Genomic DNA, 15797 nt, shown 5'->3' with positions numbered 1-15797 from the left:
TATTTCCCAGCGTGCCCCGCGACGGTGGCGGTTGGGAGCTACCTGTCCCGGCATGCCCTGCGGCGGCAGCGCCCTGGGGCGGGGAGCGGCGCTGAGGCGGGCGGGCCCGAAGGTGGCGGTGCGGGCGCTGGTGCTGTGTGGTGTTTGCGGCGGGGCCCGGCGAGGGGAAAAGGCTGAAGATGTCGAGGAACGTGAGTGAGCACCGCCGGGTGGCAGTTTCCCCGCGGCGGGCTCTGGCCCCGCCGCCGGCTCCCCCCGGGGACCCTGGCCGCGGAGATGGCGGCGGGACCGGGGCGAAGCCTCCCCACCGCCCTTAGCTGCGTCTGCTGCTCCCAAGTTGCTTCTCGGTCATTCCCCGCTGCCGAAATGCGTACGGAGAGCGCTCGCGTATGGAAACCCGTGCACTTTAATGCAGCACCGTCTAGGACAGGAATAACAATTTGGTATTAAGCTGTCTCCTTTTGTTGCCCAAGGTGCAATTATTTTAAAGGCTTCAGGCTCTTATCCCCTAGTGAAGTAAAAAGCAACTTGTTATTTATAGCTGTGTTGTAGCTGGTCTGGAAGTCAGGAGTATTGCTCAATTTGTCATGTCCGGACTGCAGGGTGTGGACGCAAAATAGGCAAGCTAGGGACAGGTTGAACGAGTATGTTAGCGATTTTTTCCATCAAGCTTATTTACTTCTATCAAGTTTATTTATTGACTGTCACACTTCTAGTATCAGAAGTGTGACAAAACAGTTACAAGTGAGGAAAAGCTTATGTCCAAGGCAAAAGGTGCTACTCTGCAGAACAGCAGTTTTAACAAAGCTAAAAGACTTATTTTGAAACAGAATGTCTTGGCCTTTCACAGCAATACTGCATTTTTGGTTTGCCTCCAACAGTTCTCTGACACAGGCAGCAAAAAAGAACATGTTAAAATCACAAGCCAGTCCAAACCAGGGTTCCTGGAGAGGCTCAGCGAGACTTCTGGGGGCATGTTGATGGGACTTGTGACATTTCTTCTGTCTTTCTACCTTCTTTTTACCAATGAGGTAAGTTAAACACTATTAATGCTTACATTGCTTTATAATGTCACAGGTGACATGACATTCAACTAGTTTCATATTTATAGGCTTACTATAATGGTCGTGGTCAAACCTTATTACTTCACCCATGAGAAAAAGATAATGTGTCTGGAGAATCTGTTGCTTGTGCTGGGGATAACAGAAGAATGGGGATCTCCGGGCTACAGATAGAGGTTTTCTGTAGAACAGAGTGTGGTAGAGATGGTGGCTGTCTGCAGTAAGATAAGATCCAAAAGCTTTGAGCTGGTGTGGAAATAGGTTATAGTCAGTATTATTGAAAGAGGTTTGTATGAGCAGCAGCTCATATAGAATATCTTTCTGTGTGCTAGTGGTTCAATATTATGTCCCTGCCTGTGTTGTGCAGCTGAGAGGARTGGAGCCTGTCATACAAGTATGGAATCAGTGGTGCACACAAAAGATGGTAGGATGTCCAACTTAGTCTCAAAAACCAAAATTAAAAAAAAGCAAAATTATTTGCTCCAGGCAAATAACCAGTCTTTTTCTTGAGATAATGTAGGATCTTCGTTTCTAGTATTGTTATAATTGTGTTGTAGGAATTAATACTCCACCTTGCAAAGCTGAGCATGTTAATTATTTTCAGTGTTATTTTATGTCTTGGTTTTAAATTGAAAAAATAATTAAAGTAAGGAGGTAATCTTACGATATGACCCTTGCAAACACATGCTTCTCATCCCGAGAACTGCCACTGCAATCAGTGGAAGTCCTGGTGGTGGCAGAGTTGAACTTGATATAGGTGTTTGAAGGATCACAGCCATGGAGGGTGTTGGAGTTTGGATATTTGGCAGTTTTGAAGAGGGGGAGCAGAACTTCTGCCCAGTAGTCAAATAGGACTGAGAAAAAGAATCCGAACTGGTGTAATTATTGCACTTATTCAAGAATAACGAACAAGGTAAAAGGTGAAGAGTAATAATTTTAGAGCCTTGTGGGAGTAATCGGTGTTTGTGTTAGTAGCTTAGATAACGTTAATGGGCCTGCTGCATGGATAAGAAGTCCTGCCTCAAACTTCTTCAGACACAGAGAAAGAGAGAGCTGAGAATTACAAGTGCATTTTGAGAAAATGCCTAGAGGCTAAATGTGCAAGCCCTGTGTAGGGTCTGCAGATTGCTTGTCTACTAACCTTTTTCACAAAACGATGCTGTACAATTGATCTTCCACAACTCTATTTTGCTTTTCTTGACTGCAGGGACGAGCTTTGAGGACAGCCAAATCTCTTGATGAGGGACTTTCTCTGGTGGTCCCTCTTGATAGTATCCACACTGTGTCTCAACAGAATGAGGGAAGACTAGTGCACTTAGCCGGCCCTCTGAGCACATCAAAGGTAAATAAAACTAGCATCTTGAAGACAGGAGAGCTTGAAAGAAAGGAGAAGTCTTTACTGCTGATTAAAACTATGTATTTTTAATATCCAGGGAGAAGATATGTAGATTCTCTTCTTCCCTGTAAGCATGGCCTGCTACCATCTAAGGTTCTTGGCCGAAAAGCAGGGAGACAGCCCTGGCCTCCCCATTCCCGAGAAATATGTTACTTCTAGCTGTGTTTACCCTCCCACTGCCTTTGTATAATTTCAATTCTTCTGATGCATAGGGAACCTGTTGTGCRTTCATGACGTTAGAAAGTCTTTAGGGACTTGCAGTACAGAGGCTCTGCAAGCTCTCTTTTTTCAGCGATGGTGACGTTGTCCATGTCAGCCTGTGTTGCAGGAGGTAACACATCGTGATAGCATCCACCAAAATAAAATCTCCCCCTGGTTTAAACACTTAAGCCTGCGTCCCCTGAGTCAGCATTTCTGGTTTTGTTCTTTACTATGACAATGATTTGTGATGATGGATTATTTAGGTCAAATTTATCAGTGGTATAAACAGATGCTCCCTCCTGTCTTTTCATGGCTTTTGTACTGTATACAACTATGTACTAACTATGTACACTGAGGTATGTAGATGGATTCACTGAGGCTTCATGATTTGTGCTGGTGAGATGATTGATTTCTCATCCYTGGGATGGAGATACTGCCCCATATGTTTTTTAAGATACTTAATTCATTAATGTGTAGTTCTTAAAGAATCTTGAAAGAAGGAAACTGTGTGATAGCAGGGCAGCACTTTGTTGTATCTGATGCATCATTTCACCCTTTTGGTCATGCAGTTGTTCAAAAATTGAAGGAGCTTTGCTCCACTATATTTTGTTTATGGGACTTTCTTGTGCTCATGCACTCTCGCTCTTTTTTTGTTTGAACACGCTATTCTTTTCCAAATCATGGTGTGATGAGAAAGTTTTCTAGGACAAACCAAAAAATATTGCCTTTGCTAGAATAAAAATACGATGCTTGAGTTTACCTGAAGTACAACATAAATACTGACTTGTATTTTCTTTAAATTTTAAATAGCCTTTGTTTGATCCCAGCTACGGGCTCTCCATCCATGCCGTCAAACTTAAGCGTAATGTGGAAATGTACCAGTGGGTAGAATATGAAGATTCCAAGTAAGTGAAAGAAGTCTTAAAAAGTTATTTAGAAAGATGTTGTATTAACAGGGTCACATCACAACAGTATTCTTTCTCTTTCTCCTCCCCCACTCCCCCCCCATCCCCAGAAAAAAAMCAAAACTTTACAGCAGGAGAGTTCTAGAGCTCTTGGGGCTTTCTACAGAGTTGCTTTTATTTCCCTGCAGGTGTCAGATCTTATAGATGGTTCATGTTGTGGAATTTGCATCTGATAAAATTTGGATAGCTTCCAAAACCTTTTATAAAATGTTTCTAATTCCTGACCTTGTATAGCTTCTTATGGGACTTCTTAGCCTTCATGCTACAGCTATGGCTTTCCTTTTCATTATTGTTGTCCTGTGCTGTTCCCAGAGCCCATCGATTATTTTCTGTTGCATATGCTGTCAACAGAATTCAAAAATCTTTAACAATTTATGGACCAACAATAGAAAACACTCCATCTATCTTTCCCAAAGGCCCAATTGATTTCTGCCCTTTCTAATGTTACTAAAACTCCATTTTATATATTAATGTTCTTTCTGCCCATCAGGAATTGCCTGACTCCACCCCCACAATGCTCCATGCCTGCTGGTTCATTAGCAGAATCGAAGCCTTTATCCCTAAATACTTCATCCTGGTTGTGTTGTGTTTTTTTGTTTGTTTGTTTGTTTGTTTTTTAACTAAAACTTCACAATCCCTTCCCCCGGCCTTTTTTCCCCTCCTTATCTACCCTGTCTGGTAAGCCCTTCCTGCTGCCATTCTTTAAAACTGGAGAATGGATCCTCAAGCCAATTTTTTCTCTGTCCTCAAAGAGGAAATTAAAAAGGCTTTTGCTGAATCAGGAATCTCATCATACACCTAGGCTCCCTTCCTTTCCTCCACAAAGGTTAAAAAAAAAAAAGTCACTAATCTCCCAAATGAGGCTTTTTTTTAGAAAAGTAAGTGGATCTAACGGTTGATGAAGCATGGGCTAGATGAGCAGACGGTGAGGTGTATTGAAAACTGGCTGAACGGCAGAGCTCAGGGGGTTGTGATCAGTGGCTCAGTCTAGTTGGAGGCTGGTAACTAGCAGTGTATTGCCAGGGAACTATCTGTACGTTTCATTTGTGAAGTGTGTTCTGGCATGACCAGTTGTGTGCGTGCTCTGTTTCGATTCTCACCACACCCCTTTTCTCTGCAGGGAATATGAAGAGAATGGTGAAATTAAGAAAGAGACAAAGTATACATACAGTAAGTTGATCAACAGAAAGTATTCTTTTATGACTCTGACTTTGGACTTTTATGTGGGTGTGTTTTGATTTTTGTTTTAAAACCTATAATTTTCTTGTTGGGAAAGAAAGGAAAGGAGTTTGAAGAAACAAGAAAACGTTCTGTTTCCTAAGCAAATGTCAGGACCTCCCTTTCTGGAGGTAACCAAAGTGAAAGGATGACTGTGTGCTACAGAAAATCTAAGTCTTACTTTAGAAATCCTAGAAGTTCAGAGCAGCATCCAGGGAGAAGATGCTCCAGAGACAGGTACTGTAGAGTCCTCCGTGGCAGGAAGTGGGCAGAGCTGGGAGCACAGTGTGTCTCCTGAGATTTGTCTTTAGAAGTGGTGTAGCTGGGCACATGTCAGGCATGAGCTGAAGAGAACAGACAGGGAAGAACAGCGTAGCCCCAGCCTGTAAGGCAATATATTGAGAGTCTGTTTAGGTGTTGATACCAGCTACTGAAAACCACCAGCACCTTCTGATGTGCATTGCAGCTTTTGCCAAATGCTTTTTTTGGCAGGAGCAGAACAAAGAGGATTATTCTGATCTACCCAGTGGCATAAAAATGCTCTGAGTCATTGCATCTCTGGAGATCAGTCTCTGCCTCATTTATTCCCAGTTAAAGCACGTGGATGCGTAACGTGGGTGTGCAGCAGTTTTGGGCCAGCTCAGTGAAACGTGGGACAGTGCAGCATGGAGGTGTATAGAATCAGAACTAGTGGGTGTGAGCTATGGAAAAAACAGCTTTACAGTGGTAGGGAACAAAAAGAAAAGCCGTAACAAAAAAAAAAAAACAGCTCCCCTCTCAAGACTGATAGATTCTGTCCAATATTAGGCTGTATGTTGCCAGAATATCCCTTACAATAATCCTTCCTCCACTGTTTAACCAGATTCCCTTTCCTTCTTTTCTATTCCTTCATAGAAGCATATAAAGCTAAATTTAATATGGGAACTGCTCAAAAAAGGGATCCTAGTTTTTCAGTTGTAAGAAATCTACTGGAGCCTGTCTTGGGGGTGTTGGGAGACTGCTTTGGCCTGAATGAAAGCAGTATTATAAATTTTTGCCTGTGAAATGTACAGGTACCATCTCTATCTGCTGCTTTGCTGTACTGAATCTGCTAGTTCCAGCAGAGCTCACATCCCTTTCTTGCAGAACCAGATCACTCCCAAAGAGGGGAGCCAAAAATCAAAGCCTGATCAGGGAAAATGCCACTGAGCATAGTTGGGCCACAGTTTTATCCCTAAAAATCCTTTCTGTCTAATTCCTTCCATTCCTTGTTAATATGTTAAAAGGCTAGATTTAAGTATAATGTTACAGACTCTCACATATATACCTTGATGTAAAAAGTATTACAGCAAGTGCAACTTGGAACTGATTCACTGATTGAGAAGGGCCTTTCTTCAGTAACTAAGATCTTAGTGGCAACTTTTCCTGTCTTGTCCTCAGTCTTGGTCTCATTTTCTTTAGATACTGAATGGAAATCAGAAGTTGTGAACAGCAGAAACTTTGATCGAGAAATTGGACATAAAAACCCTAGGTAATGTGCTGCATAGACAGTCCCTCTAGATTCTCTCATTATATCTGATCAAAGATGAGTTCTGAATGACTAATCCTCATGGCACCGCAAGGTAGATGAAAGCCGCCAGACTTCTTATAGTTGGGAAAGCTTAGACATGAAGGGATTAGATAGATAACAGTTCAAAGCTGCCTGGTGGGACCAAAATTAACTTACCCATTAGTTATGGTCGGTCAGGCTGTTATCATGTTACCTCTGGACCATGTGGTCTCTATGTAGGAGAATTCGAGTGGGCTTTTTTCTGACTTTTATTGTCTATTAATGCAGTCCATTACTAATTTTCTTTTCTATTCTTTTCTTTCTATTACAAATACAAAGCTGGAATAGCAGGCATCCCATGTGCTTGTCATACTACTTGCACTCTGCTCTTCTAAGCTAGCATGTGTGAACTCACGTGCTTGTTTGTGGCAATCACCCACATATAATTTGTTTCTTATCTCTCTCATCTGCAGCATTTTGATTACGCTACAGTATACCACTTTTAATGCCAAGTCTTAGCTTTGCATGTCATTCTCACAGCACTTGCTTGGTTTCTTGGGGTGCAGGATGCTATCTGTGTGATGTAATGTGATGGTGTAAGTAAAAAATACAGCTGGAGAGGCAGGAATATGGGAATTTGAAGAAAATTTTGAACTTGCAAAATCTCCAGAACTTTGTTTTGGTGCTCTGTGCTTTCTGAATAAACTATCCTTTAATTGGAAGTACCACCTTGGAAGGGAAAGTTAAGACACATATACTTCTAATTATAAGTCCAACTAACTTAGATCTGGTTAGACAAGAGGTAATGGGAAAGGGCTGCACAGATGACATTTCTGTTTTCTCTCCCTGCCCCAACACCACTTTCTTAATGAAAATTCTCCAACTGTTCTTCAGTCTCTAGTTAAGAGTAAGAAATATTTTTGATTTAGTGCTGCAGCTGAGAACATTTCATCTGAGTGTAGTGGTACAGACCAAGAAGTCTGAGCATAACTATGGTAGATCCTTGCCTGAATCAACCCTGTGTATGTAGACGTGCTGATCTTTCCAAATCATGCTTATTATTAATGAGACTGTATTTTAAGTGTGCATTACATGTTTTTCTTCCATCCATCTTACCCGCTAATGCAACTTGGACATTTGTGAGAATACATTTATCTGTGTTACTTACTGCCAAGGATAATCCAATAGCACTACTTATGAGAATGAAGTTAAGTCTGTGAGTAAAGGATTCCAGAATTGAGAATTTAAGTATCTAATTTGGTCATGATCTAGAAGTACCTTTATGCGGAGAAAGTTTGAGCTAGGTTTCTAAATTAGCGGATAAGATACAGTGGTTGACAGATGAAGCTAAATAAACTCAGGCTAGAAGTGAAGTGCATTTATGACTGTAGTTAACCATTGCAGGAATTCATCAGGCAATGTGATTAATTCATTATCACTCAAAACCTTTATAACATCATTGAACARTTTGCTAAGAGTTGAACTCAATTTCAGCCCACTGCAGGCTTAGTACAGAAATAACTTGTGAAATCCCRTGCCCTGCCTGCATAGAAGGTCAGGCCAGGGGATCCCATGGGCAGGGCATATCTTTCCTTAACGTGTCGTAGTGGCTCCAGCACCATAATGTCTGAACATAGTTTCCCAATGGATCTGTTTTCACATCGTGTCAGTCATTCAGCTCTTTGAGTTTCTCCTGATGGTTATGTGCCATGTATTACACACTGTGAATCAAGAGTTTGCCCATAACTCTGGAACTAATCAGAGCTGTTTCTGTTCCCCAGTGCCATGGCTGTGGAGGCTTTCACTGCTGTTTCTCCTAACGTCCAAGTTGGCAGCTTTGTTCTTTCTAAAGGTAAGGATTGCTTTGTACTGATGCTGTGTCTCCTTTTGCATCAGCAGTAGATGCTGGCTCTTTCCACAATGACAGTCATTTCAAGTGATAATCAGGGAGCCAGCAAGCTGGCTATTCCAAGTTAGATAGCCAAACCTGAGCTTTGTTCTTATTCTGTTTAGGTCTTGTGGATAGGATTGATGACTTTAAGCAGCTAAGCTTGTCAAACCTTGAGGACCCACACGCTGATGTTACCCGGGCAGGAGACTACTTCTATCACAGTGAGAACCCCAGGCGTCCAGAGGTAAGATGAGATGGATAAACCAAAGCAACAATCATTATTATGTGAGAAAGAAGGTTGGGGAAGGTCCCGCTTCCATTGCAATATGTAGAAATTGTAGTGGTGCCACCACTACAGGATGAGACTCTTAGTACAGTGCTTCAGCAAGAGTGATTCTCTCGCAGGAAGCTTCTGATCCTGCTTGCATCTTCATCTTCTGTTTTCTTGAGTCTCTTCTTCTGCCATGCTTTTAAATAGAAAGAGACATGGGATGGTTCCACCTCTGCCTTGCTGTACTGAACTGAATACAGTGAAATAGTTTGTTGTGAGCTTGTGCTGCCTGCCCTCCTCTGCCAAAAGAAGAAATGGCAAGGGATGAATGAAGGAGCCCTTTGGCATTAATGGGCTCCTGCAGCTAAATCGGAGGGAGTGTTGCAAAGCAGCATTTGAGCCTATCCTCTTTCTCCTATCAACCCGGCCTGGAAAAAATACAACTTGGAAATCCTACTGGATATTCTCTGGCTTGACATAAATGTTCAGAAAAAGTGTGATCCAATAAATGGTGTTCCCATGCAGTTATCTTTCCTGGGATTCTCCTTTGGAAAGAACTTTCTCTGTTGATTTCCAATATTCTCTTGTTTGTAGGTGGGAGACCTTCGTGTCTCATTCTCCTATGCAGGTCTGAGTGGAAATAACCCCCGTTTGGGCTCAGCTGATAAGGTAAGTCTTTAGCTTCTCCTGTATTTTGCAAACTCTGGCACCAACTCAGTAACCAGTAAAATTCGGTTTCTTCCAAGGTGACTGTGATTGCTCGCCAACGAGGGGATCAACTGATTCCATATCACACCAAGTCTGGAGATGTCCTGCAGATTCTCTACCCTGGAGATCTCTCTGTGGAGGTGAGATACCAAACCATACCGGGGAAGGTTAAAATTGGAGATGGCAGCCCAAAAGCAGCAAGGGAATAAGCTCTTGTTCTCCTTCAGGCCTGTTCTAGAGGAGGAGAGCTCTGGTCTAAACATTCCCTTTTCTCTCTCCTATCTAGGGCAAGGCACTATAGCCTGCATTTGCCTTCTAGCTTTCTGCATGTTCTTAATGTGTTGCAGCAGAGTGCTGTGCTTCATCCATGAACAGTACCTAATTTGGCTATGTGAAAGAGTAATTTCCTGCTTGTTCTGACAGTTTAAAAGGGACTGTGGCTAAAGCAACCCTATTAAAAACAAACAAAAAAAACCCCCAAAAACCCACCTTCCATTGCTGTTGAACACCCTTTGCTCTAAGGATTTTACCTGTGCTTCTCATTTTGCTTTTATTTGCTCTTTTGTAGTTTGCCATATATATATTATATATATATATATATACGCAAATATATAAATAAATATGCATATATGTGCGTGTGTGTATATATGCACATGCACACACACACACACACATGCATGCTTTTTGAGAGGTTGTATTTAAAAATAATAAAACCCAGGCTTTAATTAACAAACCGTAGGAGCCATATTCTCTTCTGCCTTTCTTAACAGAGAGTTTAGGCCTGTTTGAAATGTTTATTGCTATTCTAGCTTAGCAGGAACCTTCAGGCAATGTGTTATGCATCAATAAATCCTGCATGTTCCAGAAATCTGGTGATTCATTTACTCCTTTTAGTAGGTTGCTTTCCATTAATGATTATTTCATGCCCTGCTGCAAAAAACCCAGATGACAAGAATTTACAGGAGCTCCCCAAAACAGCTAAAGAGGGTTTCGTTTTGAGTTGAAGGAGCAGCAGTAGAATCAGTTCTCTGCTGTGAGCTCTGAATCTTCAATAGACAGACTTTTACACTGGAAATAGTCACTACAATGAATAAGTTGAAATCAGGCATACACATGAYGTTTTATTATGTCTTGATCATCTCCAGAGCATGTATGCTTTTTGTCGAGGAAGAGGGGCAGACACCCCATTCTGAAAAATCTTACTCAGACTTCTTGCAAATAAATGCTTTGCTTYTCTTAGTGAAACATACACATATCATAGCTTTTTTTTTTTTTCTCTCCTCTGCATGCTGCTTTATTTCTTTCATACACCTTTCCTTCGGCCATCAGTGGATATTGTTGCCTTTTCTCTCCCCTTCCTCCAGACTTACTAAAATCAGCTCCTTCTTCCTTACTACATTTACTTTTTAATACCTTATTTTCCACAATAAAGTTCAATGTATCTATTTGCAGCAAAAAATGTGCACCTTCTGCCTGGTTACAGAGAGTATAAGAAAATGCTTGTTTGGTTTTCTTAGCGTGGTCAGAAAGATGCACATTTCCCTTGTGTTGCCTTTTGGAATCTGTCATAATGTACTGGGATATTACTGCTAAAATTAAGACCCTACCGAATGAGCTGCAGTGTATCTTCTACAAGAGAATTTGTACGGCTTAAATGCTGTTGGCTCTGACTTGCTCATAATGCACTGGAAACAGAGGGATCTTGAAAGAAAATGAGTCAGGGTGCATATAACAGTGTTCACTTTCAGGAGGCGTTTCAAAAAGAGCATGAGAGTAACACCATGAAGACCTGGGCCCTCCGTGCTGCAGGCTGGCTGGCAATGTTTGTGGGCATCAACCTAATGACCCGAATCCTTTACACTTTGGGTAAGTTTGTTACAGAAAGGTACCACAGTTCAGAAATAAGATCATAATACCCGAAGTTTAATTACAAATGTGAATAAAAGAGATTAATTTGGAGGGTAAGAAAAACTTGATTTGAACTCACATTGGGCTCTGGATCTGAAAGTCACTGTAGAAAATTGCAGACAATAAACGGGATGCCAGAACCAGGTGGTTGAACATAAAACTATATATATAAATAGCTCTTTGCCACTTAGAGTTTCACAGTGCTTACCAAAATCAGAAGCCAAAGCACAAGTTGTTTTGGTTCTTTCAAGTCTAACTCCAGGTACTGCAACATGATCTTATACCCATATACAAAAGATTCCCCCAAAGGAGGTCTTAATTAGCATTGTTTCTATTATAGTGCCGTGTCTACACTATCATAAACACACAGCCAATAAGGTTTTGGCTTATTCTTTTAACTTATAAAAGTGTTGGAATGAAAACTTACAGAAGAACTGTAGGGTGCCTCAAACTTGCATAAATTTCAAGCATCAAAGCTATCATGTGCTTTGAAATCAGTTCTTAATTGCTGGAAATGTGTTTTGTAGCTGTGCACTCTCTCTTTTTTCTTACTGTGCATATATATGCAACTGCAAGATTTACTCTTGTCAAAAATTACTTTTTTGTGTTTSCATATTGTATGTTAGCCTTATAGTTGTGGAATAAGTCTAGGGCATCTGCTCTGCCTCTTAAGCCTCGGACAAGACTTTTAACTTGCTTTTGGGTGACTTCCTATCTGAAGAGATGGAGTTGCTCACTTATCAAATGCCTTGAGATGCTCTAATGAAATACATTATTCAGTACCCCTTGATATTGATTTGAGTCCTCTGACCACAATAGTTAGTGTGCAAATCCTAGGAATGAATTATTAGCAACATAGGATCTCTGGTAWACAGTCATCTTGTCAACAGCTTTATCCTTTGTTTAATTCTTTCTGCAGTGGACTGGTTTCCTGTTGTGAGAGATCTGGTTAACATTGGATTAAAAGCTTTTGCCTTCTGTGTCGCCAGCTCATTGTCGCTCCTGACGATCTCCATTGGTTGGCTCTTCTACCGCCCTCTCTGGGCTTTGCTGATCGCGTTGCTCTCTGCAGTTCCTATTGTGATCGCAAAATCTCGCGTTCCACCGAAGAAGCACCAGTGAGACAGGGGCGCTTGGCTTTTGCGCTCAGTCCTGGTTAGAACCTTTCCAGTGCATTTCTGTTCCAATTACAGCAGCACGCTTGCAGCCCATCACAGTTTGGCAGTGTGCACCAAGAGCTCGGGAGGGGGCTGGGATGTGATTGTTGACACACTTATCCATGAAAAGTAAGACTATTGTAGGATGCTGCTTTGTAGGAAGTCAAAATTGACTTCAGGAACAAAGCATTTTGGAGTGTCTGCATTCATTATAAATCAGTGAAGAAGCAGATTTTCTCTTACCACTTATTAATTCCCTTGATTATTGAGAACTGGTTAAGTCCTCACTGACAGTGGGGCACCTTGTCTATAGGGAGAAAGGGCCAGATTCATCACACAGACTGTCATCTGAAGTCCTTAGGAAATGTGTGTGTGTACCTCTCTTTGACAGTCCCTCCCTCTGACGCTTTATTTCTTATATACGCAGTCATGTACACTTCTCTTGCTGATACATTTTGAAGTGTATGTGTTCAAAGAAAAAACACAACTTGTCTGAGACGGACACAGTACTTAAGCATAATATATGCTTTTGGACTGAAGATCTAATTTAAAAGTAAATTGCAGTCACAAGTGGCCAGGTTAGCAGTGTTCTAAGGCAGGGCAGGCTTGTCAGAAAGCACTGATTTTCCCCAACTTCTTAAAAGCCTCTGAAGTTGTTGGTTAGGCATCCAAGGTGGTAGTGTGGACTGTACCATTGCATAAGTATTTCAGAAACTTAACTTCAAATTGCACTTGCTTAAAGGGATACTCAGAGGTCACTTGCCTTTAACTAGTCTTTAAAAATAAAACCTGCTGCCTTGAAACAAAACTGATTAACTTTTAAAATCTGATGTACGTTCTTCTGTAAAATATTTGGTGTTTTTCCTATGTATACTGTTTCTTTTTTGAATTTCACTTAGCAAAGACAATGAAAATGCTCCATGAAATTAAATCATGGAAACATTTTTGCTTGATTTCATAAACTTTAGTAACCTAAATCTTGAGCTTTATATCATGTTAATGCAATGCCTTCATGTAGTATTGTGATTACTCATGTTTACATATTTCTGCTGTCACCAGTATTTGCAATTGGAAATGATCTAGTACTGTTTTTAGGACTGTCTCCTCCTAGCTAGAGTGTAGCTTCTAGATGTGCCCTACCTACACTTCAGTGTTTTTTCTCTAAGTATACATAATTCAGTACACAAATAGGAAATGTCTTCAGTGAATGTATTTATGAAGTCCAGTTATGACTGTCAGGAGAAATGTGTTCCCCATACCAAAAGAACTTACTTGAACATATGTAGAAGCAAATGTTTGCTAAAAAATGGTACTAAAACAGAGAATTGATTTATTAAAAAAAACCAAATTTTTTAAGCCTTAATTCTTGCTCTTTTGATATTTTAACACTATCAGTTCAGCCTCAAATTCTTATGGCTCTGCTCTGCTGGTGAAAGCAGTGGTAGTGAGTGCAAGGTTATTTGAAGTGCAAGAAGTAGTCTAATGCAAAGAATGTGTTAGGGAGACTGAGCAATCTATTTCTGCCACTCTAACATATCTTTTGCCTCATCAAATGAGGAATTGCACTTTGCTGGGGAGAAGAACAGAAGTGTTGGACTGCTGTTATACAAATGATGCAGGAAACTACAACCAGCATTACCATATTAGAGATGGAGAAATAATTTTCTACAAAGTGCTGAACTTTTGTATATTTAATAAAAATGATTTTCAAAAGGTTGGTCTATAGGCTTCTTTTTTGATTGCCTTTAYTTTGTATTTCATGTCCATGGACAGTGCCCAAGTAAATGGAGGAATACAATCTGTAGCTTCCAAACCAACTAGTTTCCTACTGGTGGTTTAGATAAATGTGCAATTGAGCTTTTATAGAGCCTGCAAATATTTTTCCATCTTGGGAAGCAAGTTCCCAGTAAACTCCCAGCTGCTCTCCAGTCCACATACTTCTTCTTGATGACAGGTTGGTCCCAGGCTACTGTAGTCTTACTCCTCATTACTTATTTAATAACAGTAACTTCCTTACCTCCAGAGATCATCTGAAAAGTGTGCTGGTTCAACTTGACTTGGTTCAACATATTTTATTTTTAAGGGGACTGGAGGTTTACTGATGTAGTCAGCAGCTTAAAATACTTTGTTTTTATATACTAGTTTGTGCACAGGAATGATGCAAAATAAAAGATACGTTCCACAGGAAAGAATGTAATGTTTCCCATGACAGGCACTGTGGAGGAGCCAGGGCTTGCTTTCACTATGTGTACACAAACAAGGTTCCTACGGAGACAACTGCAGCAGTCCTTCTCTTGCCTCCCTACCAAAATTTGACAAGACATGCACTTGATATGTCAATAATCTTCCATTTCTGCTTTGCTCTCCCTTAAGGTATATTTACTCTTACTTTTTGCATCTGAAGTTAGGGTTGGTTCCTTAGATGGCTAAGGAGTGGTAAGTTCCTGCCTTTGGAAGTTACTCTCTCTTTCCCTGCAGACTCTATATGCTGGCCAGCTTCATAACTTTGGGTATCTATGTGAAGTGTCCCAAGTTAAGAAGTGCAGAGTTACTCTGCTGTAGCTGGTACCTACTCCTATTTTAAGTGGGTGAAAAACTACTGATGTCAGCAGGAGCTGGACTTGGATCCCTACATTCAAAGTATTCATCACAGTGTGTATCCTGCATATCTGCACCATGAGTAACACAGGAGAAACCATGTCCTCAGCCTGCTGCAGTTCTACCTGCTCATGAAAGGGTTAAAATTTTTCTCTAAGTCTTATGTAGGACTTGATTACAAAAACTCAGAAAAGACCCTCAACATTAAAACAATTCACTACCAGCCCATGCTGGGATATTCTGGGACCTGACCTGTAACTTTTGGCAACACAGTGGAAAAATAAAACAACCGAACAGGCAGCTCAGCTGCTGTGCTCTTATCCTTGTGTGAGAATCCTTCCTGGTAAACAGAGCTGCTTATGGAAAAATGAGCTGGCCAGAAGGGAGGGGTAATAGACAAGATTAATCTTTTTCAATACTTTATTTTGTTCCACATATACAGTATAAAAATAGAATTTTTTTTTCTGAGCATATTTAAATGAAAACCATTTTCTTGCATTTCAATCTTTCCCCTGTGACAATGTCCAGCAATGAATGGACTGTATCCCCCTCTATTTTTAAAGAGACTGTGTTGGTGTCATTTTGTCCTAAAAATCACTGCAAAAGACAGATTAGTAAGTATTTCTATTATAAAACTGCAGGAAAAGCTTCTGTAGATTTAATATTCCTCTCTTAACAGTTTGCAAGTGCTTAAATACTAAATAACATTTATAGAAGTTCTCTGTTTTCAGTGAATTTCACTTCTGACAGTGACACTCAGCCAGTTTTAGACATTGTGCTCCAGAACAAAACCACCTGGTATTGATACAAAACCAAACCATACRTACAAACAAACCAAACAAACCAAAACACATATATATTTTTTAAAGTGACTTAAGATGCCATGTTTAACCTG

At 40.7% G+C, this 15797-nt stretch overlaps 1 protein-coding gene across 2 annotated transcripts; it reads left to right on the top strand.

Moving 5' to 3' along the window:
- The first annotated feature begins 82 nt into the window (after positions 1 to 82).
- TMEM43 (transmembrane protein 43) lies at positions 83 to 14017 on the top strand. Of its 2 annotated transcripts, none has more exons than XM_026088027.1 (12): positions 83 to 191; positions 882 to 1031; positions 2269 to 2403; positions 3469 to 3563; positions 4744 to 4793; positions 6282 to 6351; positions 8151 to 8221; positions 8383 to 8504; positions 9126 to 9200; positions 9278 to 9379; positions 10988 to 11105; positions 12067 to 14017. In XM_026088027.1, exons 1-12 carry the CDS (start codon positions 180 to 182, stop codon positions 12267 to 12269), a joined length of 1203 nt encoding a protein of 400 aa, XP_025943812.1. In that variant the 5' UTR covers positions 83 to 179; the 3' UTR covers positions 12270 to 14017. The 2 variants fall into 2 exon arrangements, with proteins under 2 accessions (XP_025943812.1, XP_025943813.1); XM_026088028.1 differs by lacking the exon at positions 83 to 191 and adding an exon at positions 260 to 443.
- The last annotated feature ends 1780 nt before the right edge of the window (positions 14018 to 15797 follow it).

Source organism: Apteryx rowi, unplaced genomic scaffold (genome assembly GCF_003343035.1).
Source record: "Apteryx rowi isolate R43461 unplaced genomic scaffold, aptRow1 scaffold_75, whole genome shotgun sequence".
In the NCBI taxonomy this organism is placed as follows: domain Eukaryota; kingdom Metazoa; phylum Chordata; class Aves; order Apterygiformes; family Apterygidae; genus Apteryx; species Apteryx rowi.
Note: the sequence above shows the minus strand (reverse complement) of the source record. Positions and strands in the feature narration are given on the sequence as shown.